The sequence below is a fragment of the Mytilus edulis genome, chromosome 10 (genome assembly GCF_963676685.1).
Source record: "Mytilus edulis chromosome 10, xbMytEdul2.2, whole genome shotgun sequence".
NCBI classification, from domain to species: Eukaryota; Metazoa; Mollusca; class Bivalvia; order Mytilida; family Mytilidae; genus Mytilus; species Mytilus edulis.
The window spans coordinates 66,593,972-66,617,005 of record NC_092353.1 but is presented as its reverse complement, the minus strand read 5'-3'; the positions used below and the strand labels follow the sequence as shown (position 1 = coordinate 66,617,005).

Genomic DNA, 23,034 nt, shown 5'->3' with positions numbered 1-23,034 from the left:
AGATCTATATAATTCAGGAGTTCATGGTGATATTTTATAGATTACTTACATGTATACAGGAGACTGGTAGATCTATATAATTCAGGAGTTCGTGGTGATATTTTATAGATTACTTACATGTATACAGGAGACTGGCAGATCTATATAATTCAGGAGTTCGTGGTGATATTTAACAGATAACTTACATGTAAACAGGAGACTGGTAGATCTATATAATTCAGGAGTTCATGGTGATATTTAACAGATAACTTACATGTATACAGGAGACTGGCAGATCTATATAATTCAGGAGTTCATGGTGATATTTAACAGATAACTTACATGTATACAGGAGACTGGTAGATCTATATAATTCAGGAGTTCATGGTGATATTTTATAGATTACTTACATGTATACAGGAGACTGGTAGATCTATATAATTCAGGAGTTCGTGGTGATATTTTATAGATTACTTACATGTATACAGGAGACTGGCAGATCTATATAATTCAGCAGTTCATGGTGATATTTTATAGATTACTTACATGTATACAGGAGACGGGCAGATCTATATAATTCAGCAGTTCGTGGTGATATTTTATAGATTACTTACATGTATACAGGAGACTGGCAGATCTATATAATTCAGCAGTTCGTGGTGATATTTTATAGATTACTTACATGTATACAGGAGACGGGCAGATCTATATAATTCAGCAGTTCGTGGTGATATTTTATAGATTACTTACATGTATACAGGAGACGGGTAGATCTATATAATTTAACAGTTCATGGTGATATTTAACAGATAACTTACATGTATACAGGAGACTGGTAGATCTATATAATTCAGGAGTTCATGGTGATATTTAACAGATAACTTACATGTATACAGGAGACTGGTAGATCTATATAATTTTAACAGTTCATGGTGATATTTAACAGATAACTTACATGTATACAGGAGACTGGTAGATCTATATAATTTTAACAGTTCATGGTGATATTTAACAGATAACTTACATGTATACAGGAGACTGGTAGATCTATATAATTCAGGAGTTCATGGTGATATTTAACAGATAACTTACATGTATACAGGAGACTGGTAGATCTATATAATTCAGGAGTTCATGATGATATTTAACAGATAACTTACATGTATACAGGAGACTGGTAGATCTATATAATTCAGGAGTTCATGGTGATATTTAACAGATAACTTACATGTATACAGGAGACTGGTAGATCTATATAATTTAGCAGTTCATGGTGATATTTAACAGATAACTTACATGTATACAGGAGACTGGTAGATCTATATAATTCAGGAGTTCATGGTGATATTTAACAGATTTGCAGGAGCTGAAGAAAACCATCACCTTCTTCTTTCTGTTCTTTTTAAGGAATGTAAATAATAACAAGAATCTTTTGTCTGACGGACACACTATATAGCCCTGAAAATAAATAACAGCACCCTCAGCATCCAGTATGCACTAATAATAACAGCTTCAGTTTCAACATTTCTAAATTCATAATATTATATTGCAAGCTCATGCAATATAAAAATTCTACTCAGGACAATATTCCCCAATATTCATGCAATAACCCTTTTGTTGTATAGCAATAAATATAATATTTGAAAGTAAAAATTGGTTTAAACTAAGATTTTGTCGTTGATGACGTCATGAATGTTGAAGATTTATTGCACTAGTGCAATATTAAATATCAGAATTTATTGCACGCTAACTTTTGGTTACTTTCTGTGGGAAATACTATATTACTATGCAATAATAGGAGGTATTGCACATTAGTTAGATAGCTTACGAATAAAGGGTTTATAAAGAGAAATGATACATTTTGATGGCAATATTTAAAAAGATGGATAATCCCAAAGGAATATTTTAGGGTAACTGTTGTCAATCTTTGGATTGTTCAAGCCTTACTCTGGAATTAAATTTTGAATTATCAAATGCATATTTTTTAAAGTCTTGAACTAGACAATGCTACTGAATAATGTGTTTCATACATTGCTGTTGCAAGACTGACATTTAAACGGGAATTGACTACATGCAATGTTTTTACTGGACTGACTTTGGTCCCCTGTACACAAAATTACAAGGTCCATGTTTTAGTCTAACAATGTTGGGAGGATTGTGTGATGTCAGGATTGATTAATTGAATTTAGTTTTTGTTTAGAATTTTGACTGTCTGTTAATCACTATCAGCAACTAAAGATAAGTTTATGAAAATATCACAAATATAAATAACATTAGATTTAGATTTTTGGTGTTTTTACGCCACTTTTTAAAAGCACCGCATATGGGCTTTTTCTTGGTGGAGGAGGCCAGAGTGCCTGGATCAGACCATCAACCTTCAATAGGAAAACTGACAATCCTAGTCAATTACGATTGGAGTCGAGTGCATCTTCACGAGCGGGGTTCGAACTCACAACCTCAGTGTTGACTGGCTAGTGAATATAGATAACCAACCTGCTCTAATCCTTCAACAGTAGCCTTCTCCCTCTTGTCATCCACTCCTACATATAATGGTTCCTTCTTCAAGGATATACGAGCCAAATCTTCTATCTTCCTGGTCTGTGTGGCGGAGAATAACATTGTCTGTCTTCTCTCTGAAAAACAATTCACAAGGAAACTAATAATAGCAAATCCTTTGTGGATTTCTTATTATTAGTTGGATACCAATTGTCATGGATATTTTGTGGGTACAAGTGAACCACAAATTCAAATGTTCAACAAATTACAAAGGAGTAGGTTCAGTAAAACCCATTTTTGGCCCCAAAATATATCAGTTTTACAAAATTGTTATAATGTAAACTTTTAGCTATTTATTTGAAAGTAGAATACTTCTGCTACATAAATATGATCTGTTTTTGACAATACAATGCACATATATCGGGTACTAGCACCATTAAGTCATCTTCATAATTTTAGCATTTGAGTTAAATTTTAGACGGTTTTCATCTTAAATGGAAGTGGCCGCATTCGTGTTCATTCCTAATATCTAAATGCAAGTTGTATTTGATGGTAGTACATAACATATATAAAGGTTGAGGATGAACACGGATGCGGCCACTTTCAATTTTGACAAAAACTATCTGAAAAGTAACATATTATGGCATATTTGATAGATTTTCCATTTTAAACATGAATATGAGCGTCTGAAATGACAAAATGAGTTCAACTTTTTCACACAAACTGATTGAATCGACTGAAGTAGACACTTAAGTGTTTAAAACCTTTCACTAGATGAACATGAAAATTGAGGCCAAAATAGGCCCTTACCGGACCTACTCCTTTCGCATAGGCTTTGTTTGCAGAGATTGGTAAAACCACAAAATCAAATTTCCATAAAAATGCAAGTTTTCCTCAATCCACAAGAATTGATAATTGCGAAAATAAACGAATCCACAGTATGTCGATAATAGTATTACTGACAGTGTAAGACTCAAAACTACTCTAAATTTGAAGTAAGTTGAAAAACTAGTCTTTTGAGACTGATTTTTTTCTTTCTTTTGGTGCCTCACTAACATGTCTAAACTCACATATAAATTTGTTTCGTAGCATTCACTTTTTTGTTTTTGTTTCAAAGCATATAAGAAATGCAAGGATGAGTTTTCCACAAAACTAAGTTGAATCCATACTATTTTGAAACACTACTCATGATATGCTTTTTAGACTTACTTGGTAATAATTTGATAATCTGTTTCATTTCTTCCTCAAAACCTATATCTAAAATCCTGTCTGCTTCATCAATGATTAAACATTGTAGATTCTTGTACATGAAATTTGCTGTATTCTGAAGTAAAACAATTGATTTTTACAATAGAATTGTTTATATATAGACAAACAGAAAGCTTTCTTTTTTAGATCTAGTAATAAAAAAATATAGTTATATCAGATTTGAAATCCTTTTCAACTGATTTTTATAGTTTGTTTCCTTTTTTGTACTGTTACATCAATGCACCACAGGTTAGGCCCAACCCTCTCCAACATACATTCTGTATGTGCCTGTCCCTAGTCAGGAGACAGTAATTCAGTGGTTGTCGTCTGTTGATATATATCATATTAGTATTTTGTTCATTTGTTTTTTACCTGAATCAGGCCAATAGTTTTCTCACTTGAATTGTTTTACATTTCTTATATTAGGGTCTTTAAAAGCTGACAATGCAGGACGGATATAGCTCATTGTTGAAGACTGTCAATGACCTATAGTTGTCAACTTCTTTGTCATTTGGTCTCTGGTGGCGAGTTTCTCATTAGCAATTATATTACATTTTTTAATTCTAATTTTAATAGTTAATTCTGTAACAGTGTTCTAGCTGGAAAGTTTGAACAGGGCGCAGTGCCTGCCCTTTTTTATTGACGCCCTTGCCTTTTTTCTGTCGTTTATCTGGCGCCCTGCCCTTTTTATAGCAGAAATATCAGCATTTCTGCCTTTGAAAAACCGGCAAATTCGTAATTCTGTCATGTACAGGAAGTTCAGCTGGCTGTGCAAACTGTCCAAAAAATAACCCATTAAGTGCATGGCTTCACTTGACAGCTTTGGTGTCAAAAAAATTATTAATTAACATCAATTACCTTAGCTTTAGGTCATAAATAATTTGCGTATCTTTCTTAAAAATGTTTGAAAAAACAAATGAGTTACTTCCTCTTTTTTACACCTATCACATTATTCTTGTTAAATTTATGTTTTATTTCAGAAAAAATATTTAACTTATAACAAATTAAATGCAAATGCATATTAGAATATTACTTTCAATTATTTTTACATTAAAACATCTAAATAATAAATACTATGAAAGCTATTTTTTGCATCTTCACTTCCATTAATTGATTTATCAATCAATAGACAACTTTCAAGTTCGATGCAATTCCGTCAAAAACTCTGGTTTTAGTGAACGTCATTTATGCGTTTAGGGGCATCGTCACTTCCATTACAATGTTGAGCGAGTGGTTGGAAAACTATAATTCTATATTGTACGAATTATTCAGCAAATTGAATTCTCAAAATTGACAACCAGCATTGCTGTCATTAGGGAATTGTCATTAAGTACCTACAGAACAACCATTATTTCTAGTTTATCCTGCACAATGACGATCACTAAGACGCTTGATGAACGTAAATAGTGCAGGGATACAGGTGACCTCCTCTATCTGGTAAATGTCATAAAGGCGCGTATAATTGACGAGTTTTTTCCGGTGACGGATGAACTTGAAAGTGGTCTATTAAAGTAATATTTAGAAAATATGAGTTTTAAGAGAAAAACATTTTGAAATTTTGGAAACATTACACAGCAATATATATTTACATGATTATCTCAAACTTCAATTTAATTGCTTAAAGGGGAAGGTTTCATGAAGGGTTAAAATGGCCTAAATTTTAAATGTTTTTTAAATTAGGCCAAACATTAACAAATTTCAAATAGAAATACATGTATTAATACAGTTAGGACTAAAATGTATAATTAGGCTTAAACAATTAATCTTTTTTCAGTGACATTAACGCGTCAAATTGCCCTTTTTCCAATGACATATACGTGTTAAATTGCCCTTTTTCTGACTAGCACCCTGCCCTTTTCATATCCTTGCTAGAACACTGCACAGTTTCTGAAAAATTTGAAACAAAACCAAATTTGTCATGGTTTCAATGGTTGATTAACTTGATCCAAATTGTAATGTATAAAGAGATAAGTATCTATAGTAAACTCGCCTGCAAGTGATCTAGTAGTCTGCCTGGTGTTGCAACTAGAAAATTGACTCCTTTGGCAAGCTTCTTTGCCTCATCTTGTCGACTTGTTCCACCCATAATCAATCCAAATGTGTGACAATGATACTTTAATAGCTCTTTCAGTACTCCAAATGTCTGCATGGATAGTTCTCGAGTAGGGGAGATAACTATACAACCAGTTCCTGTTCACAAAATAAAACAAATAAATGTTTATCAATCAAATTTATTTTCTTATTTCTCATTCAAAACTTCAATCATGTAAGAAACTTTTTGAGATACCCCAGGGTTATTATTATTTCAAGAAAGAAGTATGTGGTGTCCTACCTTTCCTTTAGTTTTTTATTGTGAAGTTGTAGTGATTGACATGATGATATTGTAGGGAGAAAATTAAATGTTATTTTAGGTCCTGATATAGCGTATTTTTACAAAGTATTGAATTAGAACTGTCTAAAACTATTCATAAAGTATCATGTCATGTAACGATGATTTATTATTTTTACAAAAGGCGGACTAAAATTAGAAAGGGAGAAAATATCTGCCATTTCACTGGCAACCTAAATGATGAACGAGTTGCATGATGGGAAAGATCAGGAGAACTCTAGCCAGACAACATATTTCAATACAGTGTAGGCAAACTGTTCATTAGATTTTAAAATTTCTTACTATGAATATCCTTGTTTCAATATCTTTTCACCTCCTAAACTTAGCGATATATAGATAAATTTACAGTTTAAGACTTTTATAAGAGGCATCATTATTGTAATAAAACATTACTTTCTTGGGAAAGCAGTGTTTTTTTCTGTCTATCAGCATCAATATTTAAATTACTTATATTTGCATACTTATTATAATATTTACCATTTCTTGGCATAAATTTCAACTTGTACATGAGTTCTACAGCAGGAATTAAGAAGGCTAATGTTTTACCACTTCCTGTTCTGGCAGCACCCATTAGATCCCTAGAAGTAAACAACAAATATAGTACTTGAAAAATACAGTTTTCTGTAAGATTTTAGTCACATAGAAATTTTAATTCATGGAATTAAACAGACTGTTTGCACTTTATAATAAATTTAAAATTTCCAAAACAACCAACGGATATTATGTGAAGGTAGATTTTTTTATTTTATTTCGACTACTATTGGTAATTATTAAAAAACATCCATGAACCTATCACGCAACAATAAAGGAAAAGGCATGATGATTTTAAAATTGTTCCCATGCTTCTTTCCAACCTCTAATGAACTTATAAAGAAATTGAGTTGACCCAAAGTTCTTTGAGAATATGACCTTCTCCCTTGCAAAAGATAAGGAATGGAGATGACCTAATTTTTTTTTACATGTTTGTTAACAAATCTCCCTTGTAACAGATGAGGAATGGAGATAACCTCATAGGCGGGTCCAGGGGGTCTGGCCCCTCCTTTCTTGGGAAAAATTTGGTTGATTATATAGGGAATCACTGAAGCATGACTAAGCGGCCCCCCTTAGGTCAGTCAGCGGGACCTTATAAAAAGTTCTGGATCCGCCACTGAACCTAATTTGTTTTACATGTGTGTTAACTAACCTCCCTTGCAACAGATGAGGAATGGAGTTAGCCTGAATTTCTGTCATGTTTGAAAACCCCATATCCTCTACTCCTTTCTGTGTCAAATCACAGACCTCTAATGATGAAAACATGGACTCTGTCAATATATTCTTAGAACCTACAATAAAACAATTTATTACATTGGTTGCAATGAATTACATTGATTTCCCAGTTAGATAAAACCGATAATTTCACATGTGAAATAAACGTGGTTATTTCACTCTCTGACGTCATACAACAATAGGCGTTGTCAAGACGTTGATATTGTCGGATCAAAACAAATTAGGAATGCGTAGGAAAAACATAGTTTCTTACATTTTCTTCATTAATTTCATAAAAAAAAAAGACATTTGACAATGTAATAAAAAGTATAACTAATCGCCGTATTTGAATATCAAAAATAAAACAACTTGTGACCGAACGCCGCTATGGATTAAACTCGTGCTGCGCACTCGTTTAATCCATGCGTCGTTCGGTCACGCGTTGTCTTATTTTTTATATTCAAATACGGCGATTAGTTATACTATAAATCATAATAAAATAGCTTCAAGGATAAAATCAAATGTTACTAAAAGTCAGATTTTGTTTCTTTAACGAACCAAAGTATTTTGATTCATCAAAATATAATGTAGGCTGGTCAAGTTTTAAATTCACTTAAAAGGTGGTAGAATGAGTTCTTGTATTTGGGAAACAATGGATACATAGAACTTGTCCTTTAAAATTTGGATGTATTAAATATAGTATCAATAAAATATTAACCCTTTCACCGATTGTTGCCCAGACAGAAGCTACTCTGAGACGATGGCTTCCCTGGCTATGTTTACTCAAGTGGGAGATCTTCATAATAAATGTCAATAAAAACTTGTTTATAGTTATTTGTGTATTTATTTTATTCACTAACACCATGTTCACAGTTTTGTTCATGTTTTGATAATTTTTTCTTCATAAAATATTCAAATTTTCAAATTTTCGGCATTATCTAGGTGAAATTCTCAAAATTCTGCTCTAAGACCCAAAATCATAATTTTTTAACCCAAAACGGCAAAATTTTGAAAAATTTTATGAGGCTGTACAAATTCCTCACACTGAACGATGTCCATTCCAAGTGTTTTGTATATAAAACGACATTTTATGTCAAAAAAGTATACTAGTTTGGCTTCAATTCTTCCATATTCTTTCAAAAAAAATGTTCCCTCATTTCAAATTCTCGTAAATTCCGTAAATTTTGTCTGATTTTGACACGGTTTTCAACAAACGGAAGCGCCATGTTTACACTTTCATCCGGGTATTCATCAAAGAAAGATAACTCATGTTTGCACTGTTTTGAGCGGGAAACATAAAAGAGGTATTCCGATCCCGGTAAAACGGGACTCATCGTCAGCTGTCTGAAGCGAGAATCCCGGTAAACCGGGACTCATCAGCGAAAGGGTTAAGGTCACTGTATATGGGAAAATATCGGCCAATTAGCGTTTGGGAAGTCAATAATTCAATATCCATATATTTATGAAGATTTTTATAATATAAAGGATTTTCTTTTGAAAAAAGTTTATGTTAACTTCTTTAAAAGTTAAACTTAGTCATTCATGTACATAAAACATTTCAATTTTTTTCTTCAAATTTGACTTTAAAGTTTTCAATGAAGGGAGACAACTCTGTCCTCATCCATCTTATGTCATAAAATAACATTTAGAATTTATCAAAACATCAGTCACCCTATGTTGTCATAATATCAACTTGCATGTGCTTTTTATATGTTTCTCTGTTTTCTCTGTTGAATTTGCCTTTTGTTTCTTTTTTGGACCTGAAAACAAAAATAAGAGTTTGTTCATTTGAACATTTCTACCACATTATGATAAATTATGACATCTTCAATAATTTCATAACTTTAAGCCTTCAGCTGAAAATAATCCAGCAGGGTACTTTAATATTGTTCAAAAATTAAATGAAACGAGTTGCTCTATCTATATTGTGCTTAAAACATCTTTAAAAATTTGGACAAGAATCTTACTTAAAGTGGTATGGGAGTCTAATTTAAAAAAGCTACAAATTATGACAAAATTACACATTTTGTATGGATTAAACAGGAAAAAACATCATTATGTAATTAAAAGATAAACTAAATGATAGAATTGTAAATAAAATATGAGAAGATAAAACTCAAAATAACAAAATTCCATGTAGATTCCTTCAGAAAAATGAACTGTTTCAGAGGTACTTACTTCCCCTTAAAAATGCCTATTTAAAAACATTAAAATTCAAGCAATAATAATCTACACTTTTGAAATAATAAAATTTATAATAATAATCTTATAAATTTGTTCTTTAGGCCAAATAAAAATATATGTTACATCATCAACAGTGTTCCAGCTAGGATTTCAAAAGGGCAGGGTGCCAATCCTGAAAAAGGTTATTTGACGCGTGATATGATAATATGAAAAGGGCATCATGCCATGTTTTAATAAAGATATTTATCAATCATTGTGTTTATTCTTTGAATCACTGGTTATACAAGAACAACATCATAGGCCCATATAGAACTCTATCTTTCTACTTTTTAGGCTGAAAACTTGTCAAGCAGCCTGTCACACAAGTTTTTAGATCGTTGCTTGGCACAGTTGAGCTTTATATGCAGTATGTTTTGAAAGGTGACCTGCTTCATTCTGTTTCTATGGTCTGACACACTTTACCAGTTTCACCTGTCTACCTCATGCCTAATGGCAATACAGCACAAAACAGCTGTGCTCAGTAAATGAACAATGTTAGGATACAGCAACAGTGAAAAATTGTATTAAAAATAAAGAATACAGAAAAAGATGACCAAGGCACCCTACCAACACTGCTACTAAGACCCTCTTTAACTTAAATTCCCATAACTCAAAATACCTAAACATATATTTTCTTAAGCAAAAAGTATGTAGACATATATTTTAGAATATGTTAAGTGGGTTACTCAATGCTAGGAAAAAATCAGATTGAGTTATCTTTCAATATTCGGGTGTGCTCCTTCTTTGGAGGATTATAAACAGTACGTAGAAGATGTAAATTATATGATCAACAATATGGCGGCCGATTTTGTTATTTTCGTATAAAAATGAGGGCAGTCAATGACAAATACGTGTGAATTTGCTATTTATTTCATGGAAAACAAATAACACGATGTCTGCAACGAGTTGATTATGGTATTCAACTTTTTGTCATTATGTTTTCTCCATGAAACTACGGTAAACATTGCAAATTGTGCCAAAGTTGTTTTACATACATTTCTTCAAAGATAATTGCCGACTGACCGATTCTATTTGAATGAATTAATGTTGATGATTATTAATGACCCATCCGATATACGGATTACCTATAACAACAGATTATGACACCAGTTGTAACCGTTGATTAGCTTGGGGTCCTAAACAAAGTCATAAACTTTTCGCTAGGTAAAATTAGTAATTAGCGGATCATATCAATACGAACAAAATAATATACAATCGATCTTCAAAAAAGGCAGGGCGCCCTGGAAACTGTAAAAAGGGCACAGGGTGGCACTCGGGAAAGGGCGGGCGCTGCGCCCTCTGAAAACGGCCTAGCTGGAACACTGATCAAAATAAATAGGGTAGGTAGGTCGGTATTTCTATTTTATTATTTTTTTCCATTTTATTTTTTGCGCCATGATTTTGAGTTGTGCGGTCCGTCTTGCTGTGGTCCAAGTGGTCCATGGGCGGAGTTTACCTGTATTTTTAACGATTGGATTATTTCCCTTGGTCATTAGCTGGAAAAAATGGCGGATAAGTTTTTATTTCATTACATGAGTTGCACGTTTCTTTAAAACAGCTGTCATATTCACAATTGTGAACATTGGGATGTATCAGGCAATTGATTAAATTTATTAGCAACGCTTACTTCGCTGTTGACACAAGTTCTATTAATTTTTCACTTTAAATTTTTACGAAGGAAATAAAATGGCTTAGGGTCGGTCAGGTAACCGTAAACAGACATATATTTTTTTCTGGCCTTAAATGAAAATTCACATTAGTTATCTGCATTCCTGCATCACATTTTGCTAACTTGATTGAAAACCTGGATCTTGGATTATCTGTATTTTACAATCAAAGATGGCGAAAGACACCCATACCACCTTAATAAAACTCATAGTGGCGAAAGACCTCGATACCACCTTAATAAAACTCATAGTCTAGCATGAAAAGAAAGACACACATACCACCTTAATAAAACTCATAGTCTAGCATGAAAAGACACCCATACCACCTTAATAAAACTCCTAGTCTAGCATGAAAAGAAAGACACCCATACCACCTTAATGAAACTCATAGTCTAGCATGAAAAGAAAGACCTCCATACCATCTTAATAAAACTCAGTCTAGCATGAAAAGACACCCATACCACCTTAATAAAACTCATGGTCTAGCATGAAAAGACACCCATATCACCTTAATAAAAATCATAGTCTAGCATGAAAAGAAAGACACCCATACCACCTTAATAAAACTCATAGTCTAGCATGAAAAGACACCCATACCACCTTAATAAAACTCATAGTCTAGCATGAAAAGACACCCATACCACCTTAATAAAACTCATAGTCTAGCATGAAAAGACACCCATACCACCTTAATAAAACTCATAGTCTAGCATGAAAAGAAAGACCTCCATACCACCTTAATAAAACTCATAGTCTAGCATGAAAAGACACCCATACCACCTTAATAAAACTCATAGTCTAGTATGAAAAGACACCCATACCACCTTAATAAAACTCAGTCTAGCATGGAAAGACACCCATACCACCTTAATAAAACTCATAGTCTAGCATGAAAAGACACCCATACCACCTTAATAAAACTCATAGTCTGGTGAAAGACACCCATACCACCTTAATAAAACTCATAGTCTAGCATGAAAAGACACCTATACCTCCTTAATAAAACTCATAGTCTAGCATGAAAAGAAAGACACCAATACCACCATAATAAAACTCATAGTCTAGCATGAAAAGAAAGACCTCCATACCACCTTAATAAAACTCATAGTCTAGCATGAAAAGACACCCATACCACCTTAATAAAACTCATAGTCTAGCATGAAAAGAAAGACACCCATACCACCTTAATAAAACTCATAGTCTAGCATGAAAAGACACCCATACCACCTTAATAAAACTCATAGTCTAAAATTGAGAATGGGGAATGTGTCAAAGAGACAACAACCCCATCAAATAAAAAACAACAGCAGAGGGTCACCAACAGGTCTTCAATGTAGCGAGAAATTCCCGCACCTGGAGGCGTCCTTCAGCTGGCCCCTAAACAAATATATACTTGTCCAGTGATAATGAACGCCATACTAATTTCCAAATTGTACACAAGAAACTAAAATAAAAATAATACAAGACTAACAAAGGCCAGAGGCTCCTGATTTGGGACAGGCGCAAAAATGCGGCGGGATTAAACATGTTTGTAAGATCTCAACCCTCCCCCTATACCTCTAACCAATGTAGAAAAGTAAACGCATAACAATACGCACATTAAAATTCAGTTCAAGTGAAGTCCGAGTCTGATGTCAGAAGATGTAACCAAAGAAAATAAACAAAATGACAATAATACATAAATAACAACAGACTACTAGCAGTTAACTGACATGCCAGCTCCAGACTTCAATTAAACTGACTGAAAGATTATGATTTCATCATATGAACATCAGGCACAATCCTTCCCGTTAGGGGTTTCGTATCATACCATCATAACATATATGAGAAGAACATAACCCGTGTCATGCCAACAACTGTTTTTAGAATAAATGTGTTTAGTTCTAGCATGAAAAGAAAGACACCCATACCACCTTAATAAAACTCATAGTCTCGCATGAAAAGACACCCATACCACCTTAATAAACTCATAGTCTAGCATGAAAAGAAGTTGCACATAATGTCATGCATGTTAAGCATACCCCAACTCAAAATTCAAAGTAATCGAAAACAGGTACAGATCCAAAAAGCACTCACACTTTAAAAGTGATCACTATAAAGTTGTTGACCATTCAAACGTCAATCTAATCAGTTGTTCCTGAGACAGATGATTGTTGGACAGATTATCAAAAATCATGTTAATTTTAAGCAAGGCAACTTGTACATGAGATATATATAGAGAAATTAGAGAATGAGCCAGATATGTCATACTACTAGTTCCTGACTTGAAAAATTGGCACTGGTTGATTACCTTCTTCCCCTTTTAAATCTCAATCAAATACATTAATAAAACGTACTATAAATACCAGTACAGGAAAAGCGTTAAATAAGCAAAAAAATATACTGTATTAAAGAATGCTTGCAATAACTTAAAACCCTAAATAGATGTATAAAGCCAGATAAAAGTACTAAACCATCTCCTGACAAAACCCTTCTTATAAAAAATAAGTTTTAACAAACTGACCGACAAACAAACATACAAACAAACACTTTCCAACTCACCATGACCCAAAAAAGTTGGTTATAATAATATCTTACTTTCAGATTCCTCCTCATTGTCTTCTTCTTTTTCATCACCATCTTCCTCATTATCTTCGTCCTCTTCTTCATCCATATCTTCATCTGATTGGTCCTCTACAGCATCTCCTGTATTTAATGGAAGGCCTGTATCTTCACTGTCAGATTGACTCTCTAAATCATCCTCATCATCTTCTTCTTTTTCAACTGTTTCGTCATCTTTGTCAGGGACTGTTGGCTGTTTCTCTGAAATTCATCAATGATACATGAGGAGGGGTCAGACTTGTATCGGGACTCCTTGATCAGGTGTTTTTGAGCTGGGTATTGTTCTGGATTTTAATTTTTTTATATTCGGGGCCTCAGGATTTCATGTTTATAAGCTGGGGATTACGGGATCAGGACCCCTAGGACCCCTCCGACCCCCCCCCCTCATACATGTTTGAATACATATAAACCATGTAAGAGGGGGAGGACAGGGGGTACCCTTCTCCCTTCTCCCACCCCTCTTCTCCTTTCTCCTACTTTTTTAATTTACCGGAAAAAAAGAGAGATATTTTATTTTATCATATTTTATTTTTTTCTCTAACTTTTTCTCCTTTCTCCTACCCCCTTTCTCCCTGTCTCCCTTACCCCTGTCCTCCCCCTCATGTAAATTGATACCTTGAACAATTGATGAAATATTTGTAACCAAATGTTCAGCAAACAACAATTAATCAATGAGTCAGCAACCTGGCAAGTACAAAGAAAGTTACACCTAGATCATATGTCAATTTCAGAAAAACTTAAAATTAGTTACTTTTTTAAAATTTCTATATACATTGTTGTACCCTCTTCAGGTAAGATGACACAAGTAAAATTTGCTTATAGAGAATTTCTTCTACCTTGCAACCTCATGATTAAAGTTTATAATTAAGTATTAATATCAAACTATGAGCTATTCCCTAAGTATGGATAACTTAATTTCAAATTCTGGTAATATATGGTATTTAATTATAAATTGTATCAATTAACGCATTCACATTAAAAGTTAAAATATTTAAGATGCAGATTTCTGTGTCCTTTGGTTTTAGCATGACAGATTTAAGAATACTGTACTTTGTCGTATGACAGCAGATTCATGTGCATTTCACAAATATTTCAAATTATTATCTTTCTACTTCATGTTAGAGTAACAACATAAGTATTGAAAAAAACAAACAGAATAAACATCACATATCGTAAAGTATATCATTTCTTTGGAAATATGAAGAACAAGAGGCTGTCACAACGACAGCAAACCGGATTTATTAACATTTATTTGTGTCCTGGCAATATCACAAGAACCATTACTGATGAATGGTGAAAGTGAAAATCGTCAATATCAAATTTGACCTCCATTTTGTCATCAGTATCAACATATTAAAATTTGAAAAGCTTAGATTGAATGGTTCATGAGTAAATGCAACAACGTGAATGGAAACACCATTTTACGATCTTTCAAGAACCATAACTCCTGAATGGTAAAAGTCAAAATCGTCATTATTGAACTTGACCTCTATTTTGTCATCAGTAACACCATATTAAAATTTCAGAAGCTTTGGTAGAACAGTTCATGCATAAATGCACGGACACGACTGGAAACTCCATTTTTCAATCTTTCAAGAACCATAACTCCTGAATGGTAAAAGTCAAAATCGCCATTATTAAACTTGACCTTCGTATAGTTGTCAGTAATAACATTTTAAAATTTTAAAAGCTTTGGTTGAACGGTTCATGAGTTAATGCACGGACAACATTTGATTGCCGCCCGCCCTACATCCCCAAATCAATAACCGACATTTTTGTCACAAAAATCCGGTTAAAAATTAAATATACTAACTTTTTTTCTTTTTTCTTTTCTTTGAGTCTTCATTTGGTTCAACTTTATATATCTCTAAAATGCATACATATACCAGTGAATTACATATATGAATAATCTAATTCTAACTCTAACTGCAATTAAATATTATGGGGACATAGTTCCCAATTATGGTAAAAAAATATGAAGAAAAAAAAATCAGGAAAATTTCCCGAATTTTTCATTCTACTAAAGAACTCAAAATCGATAACTTTTTTTTTCAGACTTTTTCAATTCCCCACATCTGCACAGAAATCTACTTCCTTTTTCCAGTCTTGTTTGCATGAGATTTTGAATAAATATATATTTATCAGTCTAGCAAAATATAGGAAGGAACTCAATACCAATTCATTTTTAATAACTGTTTGATATGAAAAAAACCATAACCTGATGACAGCCTAGCTTTCTTAGTTTTCATTGAATATGATGTCATAACTCAAATAACGCCACAACTAAAATCCCCAACAACAGAACATGTTTGAATTTAAAAAAAAAAAATCCTACAGATTATGTCCCCTTTCACAGGTAATGCCTGCCTCATATCATAAATACCAGGACATTCCTTCTAGATTCAAAGACTACATACATGTACTGCAAACGACACAACATTCCTTTTAAACTTTTAAGGTCAAATGATAATGCTGCTTAATTTAAAATCTTTTTAAATCAAAATTATTTCATACATTTTGTGGTTAAAATATTAGTCTGAATTAAATAATAAAAGTCAGAGAGACAATGCAATAATAGTGAACCTGATTTTTCTGCTGCTTGACCTAATCTATTTTGTTGCACCTTCATTAACTTTTGTTTCTTCCCTGATTTTTTTAGTTTCTTTAATTTTTTTAAACCTACAAAAGAAAAACAATTATAAATGCAACACCTGTATTATACATTGTAATATTTTACTGTTTGAGTCATGATCTTACCATGTTACCGATACTTCAGGAAAAAACTAAAACCTTGTAACAGAAGTTATAACAATATTAAAGCAAAATGCTAGAACAACTTTAGACGAATAAATATAAGAAGAACACATCATTAGTATTTGTAAAGACCCATTGTTGAATATAATTATTTAGATTTAACACAAACATTATTCAAATTAAGTAAAAAAAAAATCACAGAAGAAGTAATAATGAGCAATAAACAATCTTAAAGGAGTAGGTTCAGTAAGACCCCTTTTTGGCCTCAAAATATAGCCGTTTTAGAAAATTGTGAAAATGTAATCGTTTAGATATTTATTGCAAAGTAGAATGCTTCTGCTACATAAATATGGGCTGTTTTTGACAAAACAATGCACATATATCGGGTACTAGCATCATTAAGTCATGCTAAATTACTGAAATCTTCACAATTGTAGCATTTTAGTTATATTTTAGACGGTTTCCGTCTGAAATGAAAGTGGCCGCATTCGTGTTCATTCATAATATTGAAAAGTAAGTTGTATTTGATGATAATACATAATATATATAAAGGTTGAGGATGAACACGGATGCGGCCACTTTCATTTTTGACAAAAAACATCTGAAAAGTGACGATTTTTGGCATATTTGATAGATTTTTCATCTTTAAGCTTGAATCGGGGCGTTTTAAATGACTTAATTATTAAGTAAAAATCTTCCCCATTAACTAATTCAATCAATTGAAATAGACACTTAAGTGTTTAGAAAGTGTCTAAAATCTTTCGTTAGATGAACTTGAAAATTGAGGCCGAAATCGGCCCTTACCGGACCTACTCCTTTGTTTAAAATTAATCAATATCAGATTTCTATGTTTTATATTTCAAACTAAACTTATTGAATTAATTTTCCATTTTAGATTTTCATTCTCATTTGTCTTCTTTTTTATCCATGTAGTTTGTTTTACGCATTAAACATTCATTTAGACAAATAAAATACTTTTTTATTAGATAAAACACATTTATATATTTATCATGTTTATGGGTAAATAAAAACATGACAAATACTTTTACAAATTATGATCATGACTTGAATGGAGAGCTCTCATTGGCAATCATGCCACATCTTTTTATATCAAAACATTTAAACTTGCTGCATTTGTTAACACCTGTCCAAAGTCAGGAACCTGATGTTCAGTGGTTTTCGTAGAGAATATACTGTTGAGTGTTGGTTTTACACTAGTCATTACAAATTATGACTTGGATCAAGAGTTGTCTCATTGGCAATCATACCACATCTTATATCTAAAAACAGCACAAATTATACATTTATATGGGGACGAAGTCCCCAATAACAGTAGAAAATTCGATAAATTTGGGAAAATTTCCTGAATTTTTCATTGTATACTAATGAACTCAAAATCGTTCAAATTTTTTTTGTCGTGTTTTGAAATCCTGGACCTGCGCAGAAATGTACAATGTACTTCCTTTTTCCGGTCTCGTTTGTATGAAACTTTGAGTAAAATAAATATTTATCAGTCTAGTATAAAATAGGAAGGAACGCGCAATACCAATTTCATTTTAAATAATTCCTTGATATGAAAAAACGTTACCTGATGATAGCGTTTCTTTGTTTACATTGCATATGACGTCATAATTTAAATAACGTCACAACTAAAATCACTAACAACAGAACCAAAATCGGAAACGTTCCGGTATTTCCGTTTCTTTTTTTTAACAAATATTTAAGTTACAAAAAAAAACAATTCATACAGACTTCGTCCCCATTTACAGGTTATGCCTGCCTCATATTAAGTTATAACCATCTACATGTATATATCAAAATATCTTATAAACAACCATGGACGATGTGTCTTTACAAACTGAAAGTATGGATGATCTTGTCCTATGGCCACTACATCATGTACATCCTATGGCCATTATGACAGTATGGCCATCGCGTCCTGCATTGAAAATAATTCATGACAGCTGTAGATGTGTTTTCATTTAACAATGTAAATGGGTTGAGCATTAAAATTCCCATTTAACCATTCGCTGTGGTTCCGGATAATATAATCGAATATAAATACCCAACACACGGTTAAATGAGAACAAATCTACGACAGCCAGGAATTATTTCTTGAATTTTTTACCAACTTTTAACAAATTTGATTTGATTTTATTTATCAACTATACAGCTTCTTAGGGACTATTTTCTACAAAAAAAGGACATCGTTTGTAGCGCAATTTGGTCGGTTACCTTTTTCTGAATTATCTTCCATATTTGTAATTTTTCTTAGTGGTCAAATAATCGACCAATTCTGTAAATTTGCCAAAGACAATTTCCACACGTGCTAAGTTTCTCTTTGGTCAATGTTAACCTTGAACTTCAATATAAGGCGCATATTTTAGTTTATCAAAACACTCCCGTGATCTTTTAAAAAATCAAATTAAGTATTTCTTTTTCGACCATTTAAAATATGGATTGAATGAGTTGAGATTAAAAAATGTTGCAGCAATATAAATTTCATACTCTTTTTATAACAATATAATTAACCAATTCCAATAAAGTAACAAACAAACAAATCTGATGATTTATTTTTTGAAGTGAATACTTTGAATTCGAAGCCTTTCATCGGAAATTTGTAACATAATTTATCACCTGTTATTTACGAACGACAACCCCAAAATATGGCCGACGAATCAGGTGCGTATCTAATGACGCCATACATGTTTAAATCGTTTGTTAACTGACCCAGACATCGAGAGATTAAACAAACAAATAAATAGCAGTTTTCTCTACTGATATATCTTGTTTGACCTAATTCTTGAACGTTTGGGACAAAAACGTTAACTCCCATACTCGATCATCTCAGCCTTCCGTCTGACTGTGGTATCCGGTCGTTCCGGCACCAAGACACAAGATGAAAGACTTGTTAGGATCACAGTCAATTGAAAGAAAATGCTAATTACTGCTGATTAATGTTGAAGTCTGAATTCTTCTATATACGTTTTAATATAATTATACCCAATAATCCTAAAAACTTGTAATAAAAACATAATCAACCTATATATAGGCCAGTGTATTATAAAATATTTTCAAAGGCCTTTCTTTTTTTTTACTGTACACCTTTTACATTATAATAAAAATCATGTATACACATTTATGAATTACAATTAATATATATCTTAATTTTTAATCCTTATAAAAATACTTTTTATTGTGGCCGGATCGACGTGGTACGGATCGACGTGGGGCCAGATCGATCCAAAAGCTTATTCTGTGGACTGGAATCCGGGTCCGTTCGCCCTGATTCATGTTCGCCCTAGTACCTGTTCGCCCAGGGTCCATTCGCCCTGATCTTTATTTTTTTCTAATTGTTGTCTAGCATGTCTAGTCGCATTATTTTAAGTTTTTGTACGAACATGACAAAATATGTTAAAGTTTGTTGAAAAATTGACAGAATATTTATATTGCTGCAATCAATTTATCATTTTCCCTTTGATTTGCAGAGTAGAATACTGGAACACAATGTATTTATCTTTATTGATATTTGTTAACAAAATAATTGTATTCAGTCAATTACGAATGTATGCAGTATGACTAGTCTTAGAGTATAAATAAATGAACTTGTAAATCCGTTTCATAATTTACAGTTCGTACATCATTGTTTTTATTAATTTCAAGCTGAATATTTTATTAAAACAAAACGTTTGTTTTTATTATTAATACAAATGCACATCAAAAGACAAGTATCACAATAACCAGTGATCCGAATTATTTTTTCATTGAACAATTAATGATCCTAAACAAGCCATAAATATTTCAATGTTTCCATAAATTTCAAGAATATACATGATATATATACCATAGAAATATCTGAATAAGTTTATTCAACTTCATTGAATGCCTTGAATATTATTATTTTTATATATAGTAGGGCAAATGGACTCTATGGGCGAACGAACTCAGAGCGAACGGACCTAAGGCGAATATGTAATTAGGGCGAACAGTCTGGATACCCGGTGACTGTGAGGGTAGTAATGCCCTTTACCGGCATGCTTAAACGGCCATTTTTGGCTACCGTTTAGCGTCAAATTGATTTTAAATTTACCGTGATTCGTCAAAATATCCTTATCGTGATTTGTCAAAATATCCTTATCGTGATTCTTCAGAGGTCTCACAAAATTATTGTTACTCAACTTACTGTTATTTTTGGAAAAAAATTAACATGATTCATCAAAATCATTCTATTTTTTTATAGTCTAAAAGAAAGTGCATATTTTATCGTCATGCACCACAATAGTCCGAGATTACTCTGAAGTAATGGCTGTTTTGCCAGACAAGCTGGGGCCATGGGACATCATCTAGAGCTCGTCCCATGTCAAAAAGTGGATATTTGCCCGTCCAAAATAAATGCGCTGCTTCGTCGCTTCTGTTGCCAAAAAAGGGCCTTGGAATTACATGTATTTTAATCGGGTATCAATTTGTTCATTTTTCATTTATCTCTTCATTTACGTAAGCTTCACCTACATGCCACCCTTTATTTTTCCATATTTAAACAGTTTTCGCAGTGACCCATCGATTTCTGCATTTTGACTTTCAAAGATTATCACGTGACCATGAGAAAAAAAGTGATGATTTATGCAAATGACCATAATCTAACACCTCGTTCATTTACTATGCAAGTAATCTAAATGTCTGAGAGCCCCAGCTTGTCTGGCAAAACAGCCGTTAGATGTCAGAGTAATCTCGGACTAGCACCAAAAATTACCAATAATGCATTTGGCAATAATTTTTACCGTTATTGGTCATGAAGGTACCCCCATTACCACCCTCTGTGATAAACTGATATCATATGGAACTATTTTCAGAGAGATACATTTACTTAAACTAAAGTTATTGTTCTGAAACCAAATGTGTCATCGAACGACGACCACATGATAGCATTATTACATTGTATATACAAATGCTATTTTTTTTTAAATTTCTTATGAAAATTGCTGTGGCCAGTGTGGGTGCGTGGGTGTATTAATAGTCCATTTGCCAATTACCGATTTGATTCTGTTATTACACACTTTTTAAACAAATTACTTCCCTTTGTCAATCGTAGACTGGTTTCATCATACCAGACAAAATAGGCTCTTGAATTGCCAATGCAAATTATGATGAATTGAAAGTGATGTATCAGCCGTTTAACTATTTTTTCATAAAAAATAATTTCTGATGTCAAAAGTATTTAGATTAATAACAAATTAATGTAATTAAAAGATTTGAAAGCCTTTACTATTACTTACATTACGCACAGGTAAATTTGCACGTTCTGCTAGCTCTCCATTATAAATGAAAACTAATGTCCCTCATAAGGGAGACAACTGAAAGAGGGATCTTCTATTACAGGGTCAATTACAGGAATGGGCAAATAGCCTATTGATGCTACAAAATATTTTAGTAAAGACATCCCAGGAAATTTGTTGTTGCAAAACTAAAAAGTTAGATGAAAGGGGTAATTATGAGGCTGAAAATTCATCCCGCAAAAATGCCAAATACAACTAGGAAAAGCTGAAGAAAAAATGTCTATTGTTGTTAATGGTAAACCATGATCATAATGAGACGATGATTTGTGAATAATGCTGTTAATTTCCCCATTACGCTATTTAAAATTCTACTTTATATGGGGGAACAAACAATATACAACAAGACCAATGACCATGTTTTCTGTGTCCAAAAAATGAAGTTAAAACAACAGATAAAACTGAACAAGTTTATATAACTCATTCACTCATCTTATTTTTTATAGCTTGTAGCATACAAAATTGGTGTCAGCATTATTCAATATATATAAAAATAAGTATATGGGAAATGCAGGAAAAAAACTAATTTAGATTACAATGATTTAATTTGTCTGTAACATGACATATGTGGATTAAGCATTAGCAAACAACTGATTATGTTTTATTGTGTATTCTTATAACTGCTTAATTACAGAGGTACATTTTACATGTCTGTGTCTTTTCTTTTTATGATATAGTAAATGTATATTTACAACTAACCTCTGCAAATGTACATGTACATAGTGTCCTTAAAAATATTGAAAAAAGATCCAAAAAACTATTCTCCTCATACCTCAAATGAAAAGGAAAGAAAAAGATTAAAAAAAAATATGGTGCCAAATGAACTAAATATGCAGAAATGACTTTAAATAGGTGCTTATTTTGACCAATGCCAAATTGACCACCATGATAATTTGACTTGTACTCAATGTATCCTATCCATAAATGATAAATTTGGCATAATCTTGCAGCTTTCAAAAAAGTCTTACTGGTCCAGTACCAGTTACTTAAAGAAATTCTCAGTTTTACTTTTTGTCAAATAAATTTTAACAGGAAATAAGACAATCTTGTTGAAATATCCCTCTGCTATTTGGATGTTTGATGGCCGCCATCATTTCTGATT

General features: G+C 32.5%; 2 protein-coding genes across 3 annotated transcripts in view; one reads left to right on the top strand and one right to left on the bottom strand.

Annotated features, from left to right (window-relative positions):
* LOC139492276 (uncharacterized) overlaps window positions 1-19,022 on the bottom strand; it is a 45,257-nt gene extending 26,235 nt beyond the window's left edge. The window contains exons 1-11 of the mRNA XM_071280493.1: window positions 18,838-19,022; window positions 16,432-16,527; window positions 15,662-15,715; window positions 13,825-14,049; window positions 9,055-9,117; window positions 7,296-7,434; window positions 6,590-6,690; window positions 5,714-5,913; window positions 3,685-3,799; window positions 2,473-2,612; window positions 1,276-1,437 (exon numbers count right to left, since the gene is read on the bottom strand). Of these exons, the coding sequence (XP_071136594.1) occupies window positions 1,276-1,437; window positions 2,473-2,612; window positions 3,685-3,799; window positions 5,714-5,913; window positions 6,590-6,690; window positions 7,296-7,434; window positions 9,055-9,117; window positions 13,825-14,049; window positions 15,662-15,715; window positions 16,432-16,527; window positions 18,838-18,859 (1,317 nt within the window). The 5' untranslated portion in view covers window positions 18,860-19,022. The remainder of the gene's footprint in view (window positions 1-1,275; window positions 1,438-2,472; window positions 2,613-3,684; window positions 3,800-5,713; window positions 5,914-6,589; window positions 6,691-7,295; window positions 7,435-9,054; window positions 9,118-13,824; window positions 14,050-15,661; window positions 15,716-16,431; window positions 16,528-18,837) is intronic.
* The window catches only part of LOC139492278 (uncharacterized), a 43,591-nt gene that overhangs the window by 8,924 nt on the left and 11,633 nt on the right, over window positions 1-23,034 (top strand). Inside the window, exon 1 of one of the 2 annotated variants that reach the window (XM_071280494.1) lies at window positions 19,142-19,284. The exons of the other annotated variant lie outside the window; for it this stretch is intronic. Within the exon in view, the coding sequence (XP_071136595.1) occupies window positions 19,269-19,284 (16 nt within the window). The 5' untranslated portion in view covers window positions 19,142-19,268. Of the gene's footprint in view, window positions 1-19,141; window positions 19,285-23,034 lie in introns of those variants that run through there. 2 annotated transcript variants of the gene reach the window in all.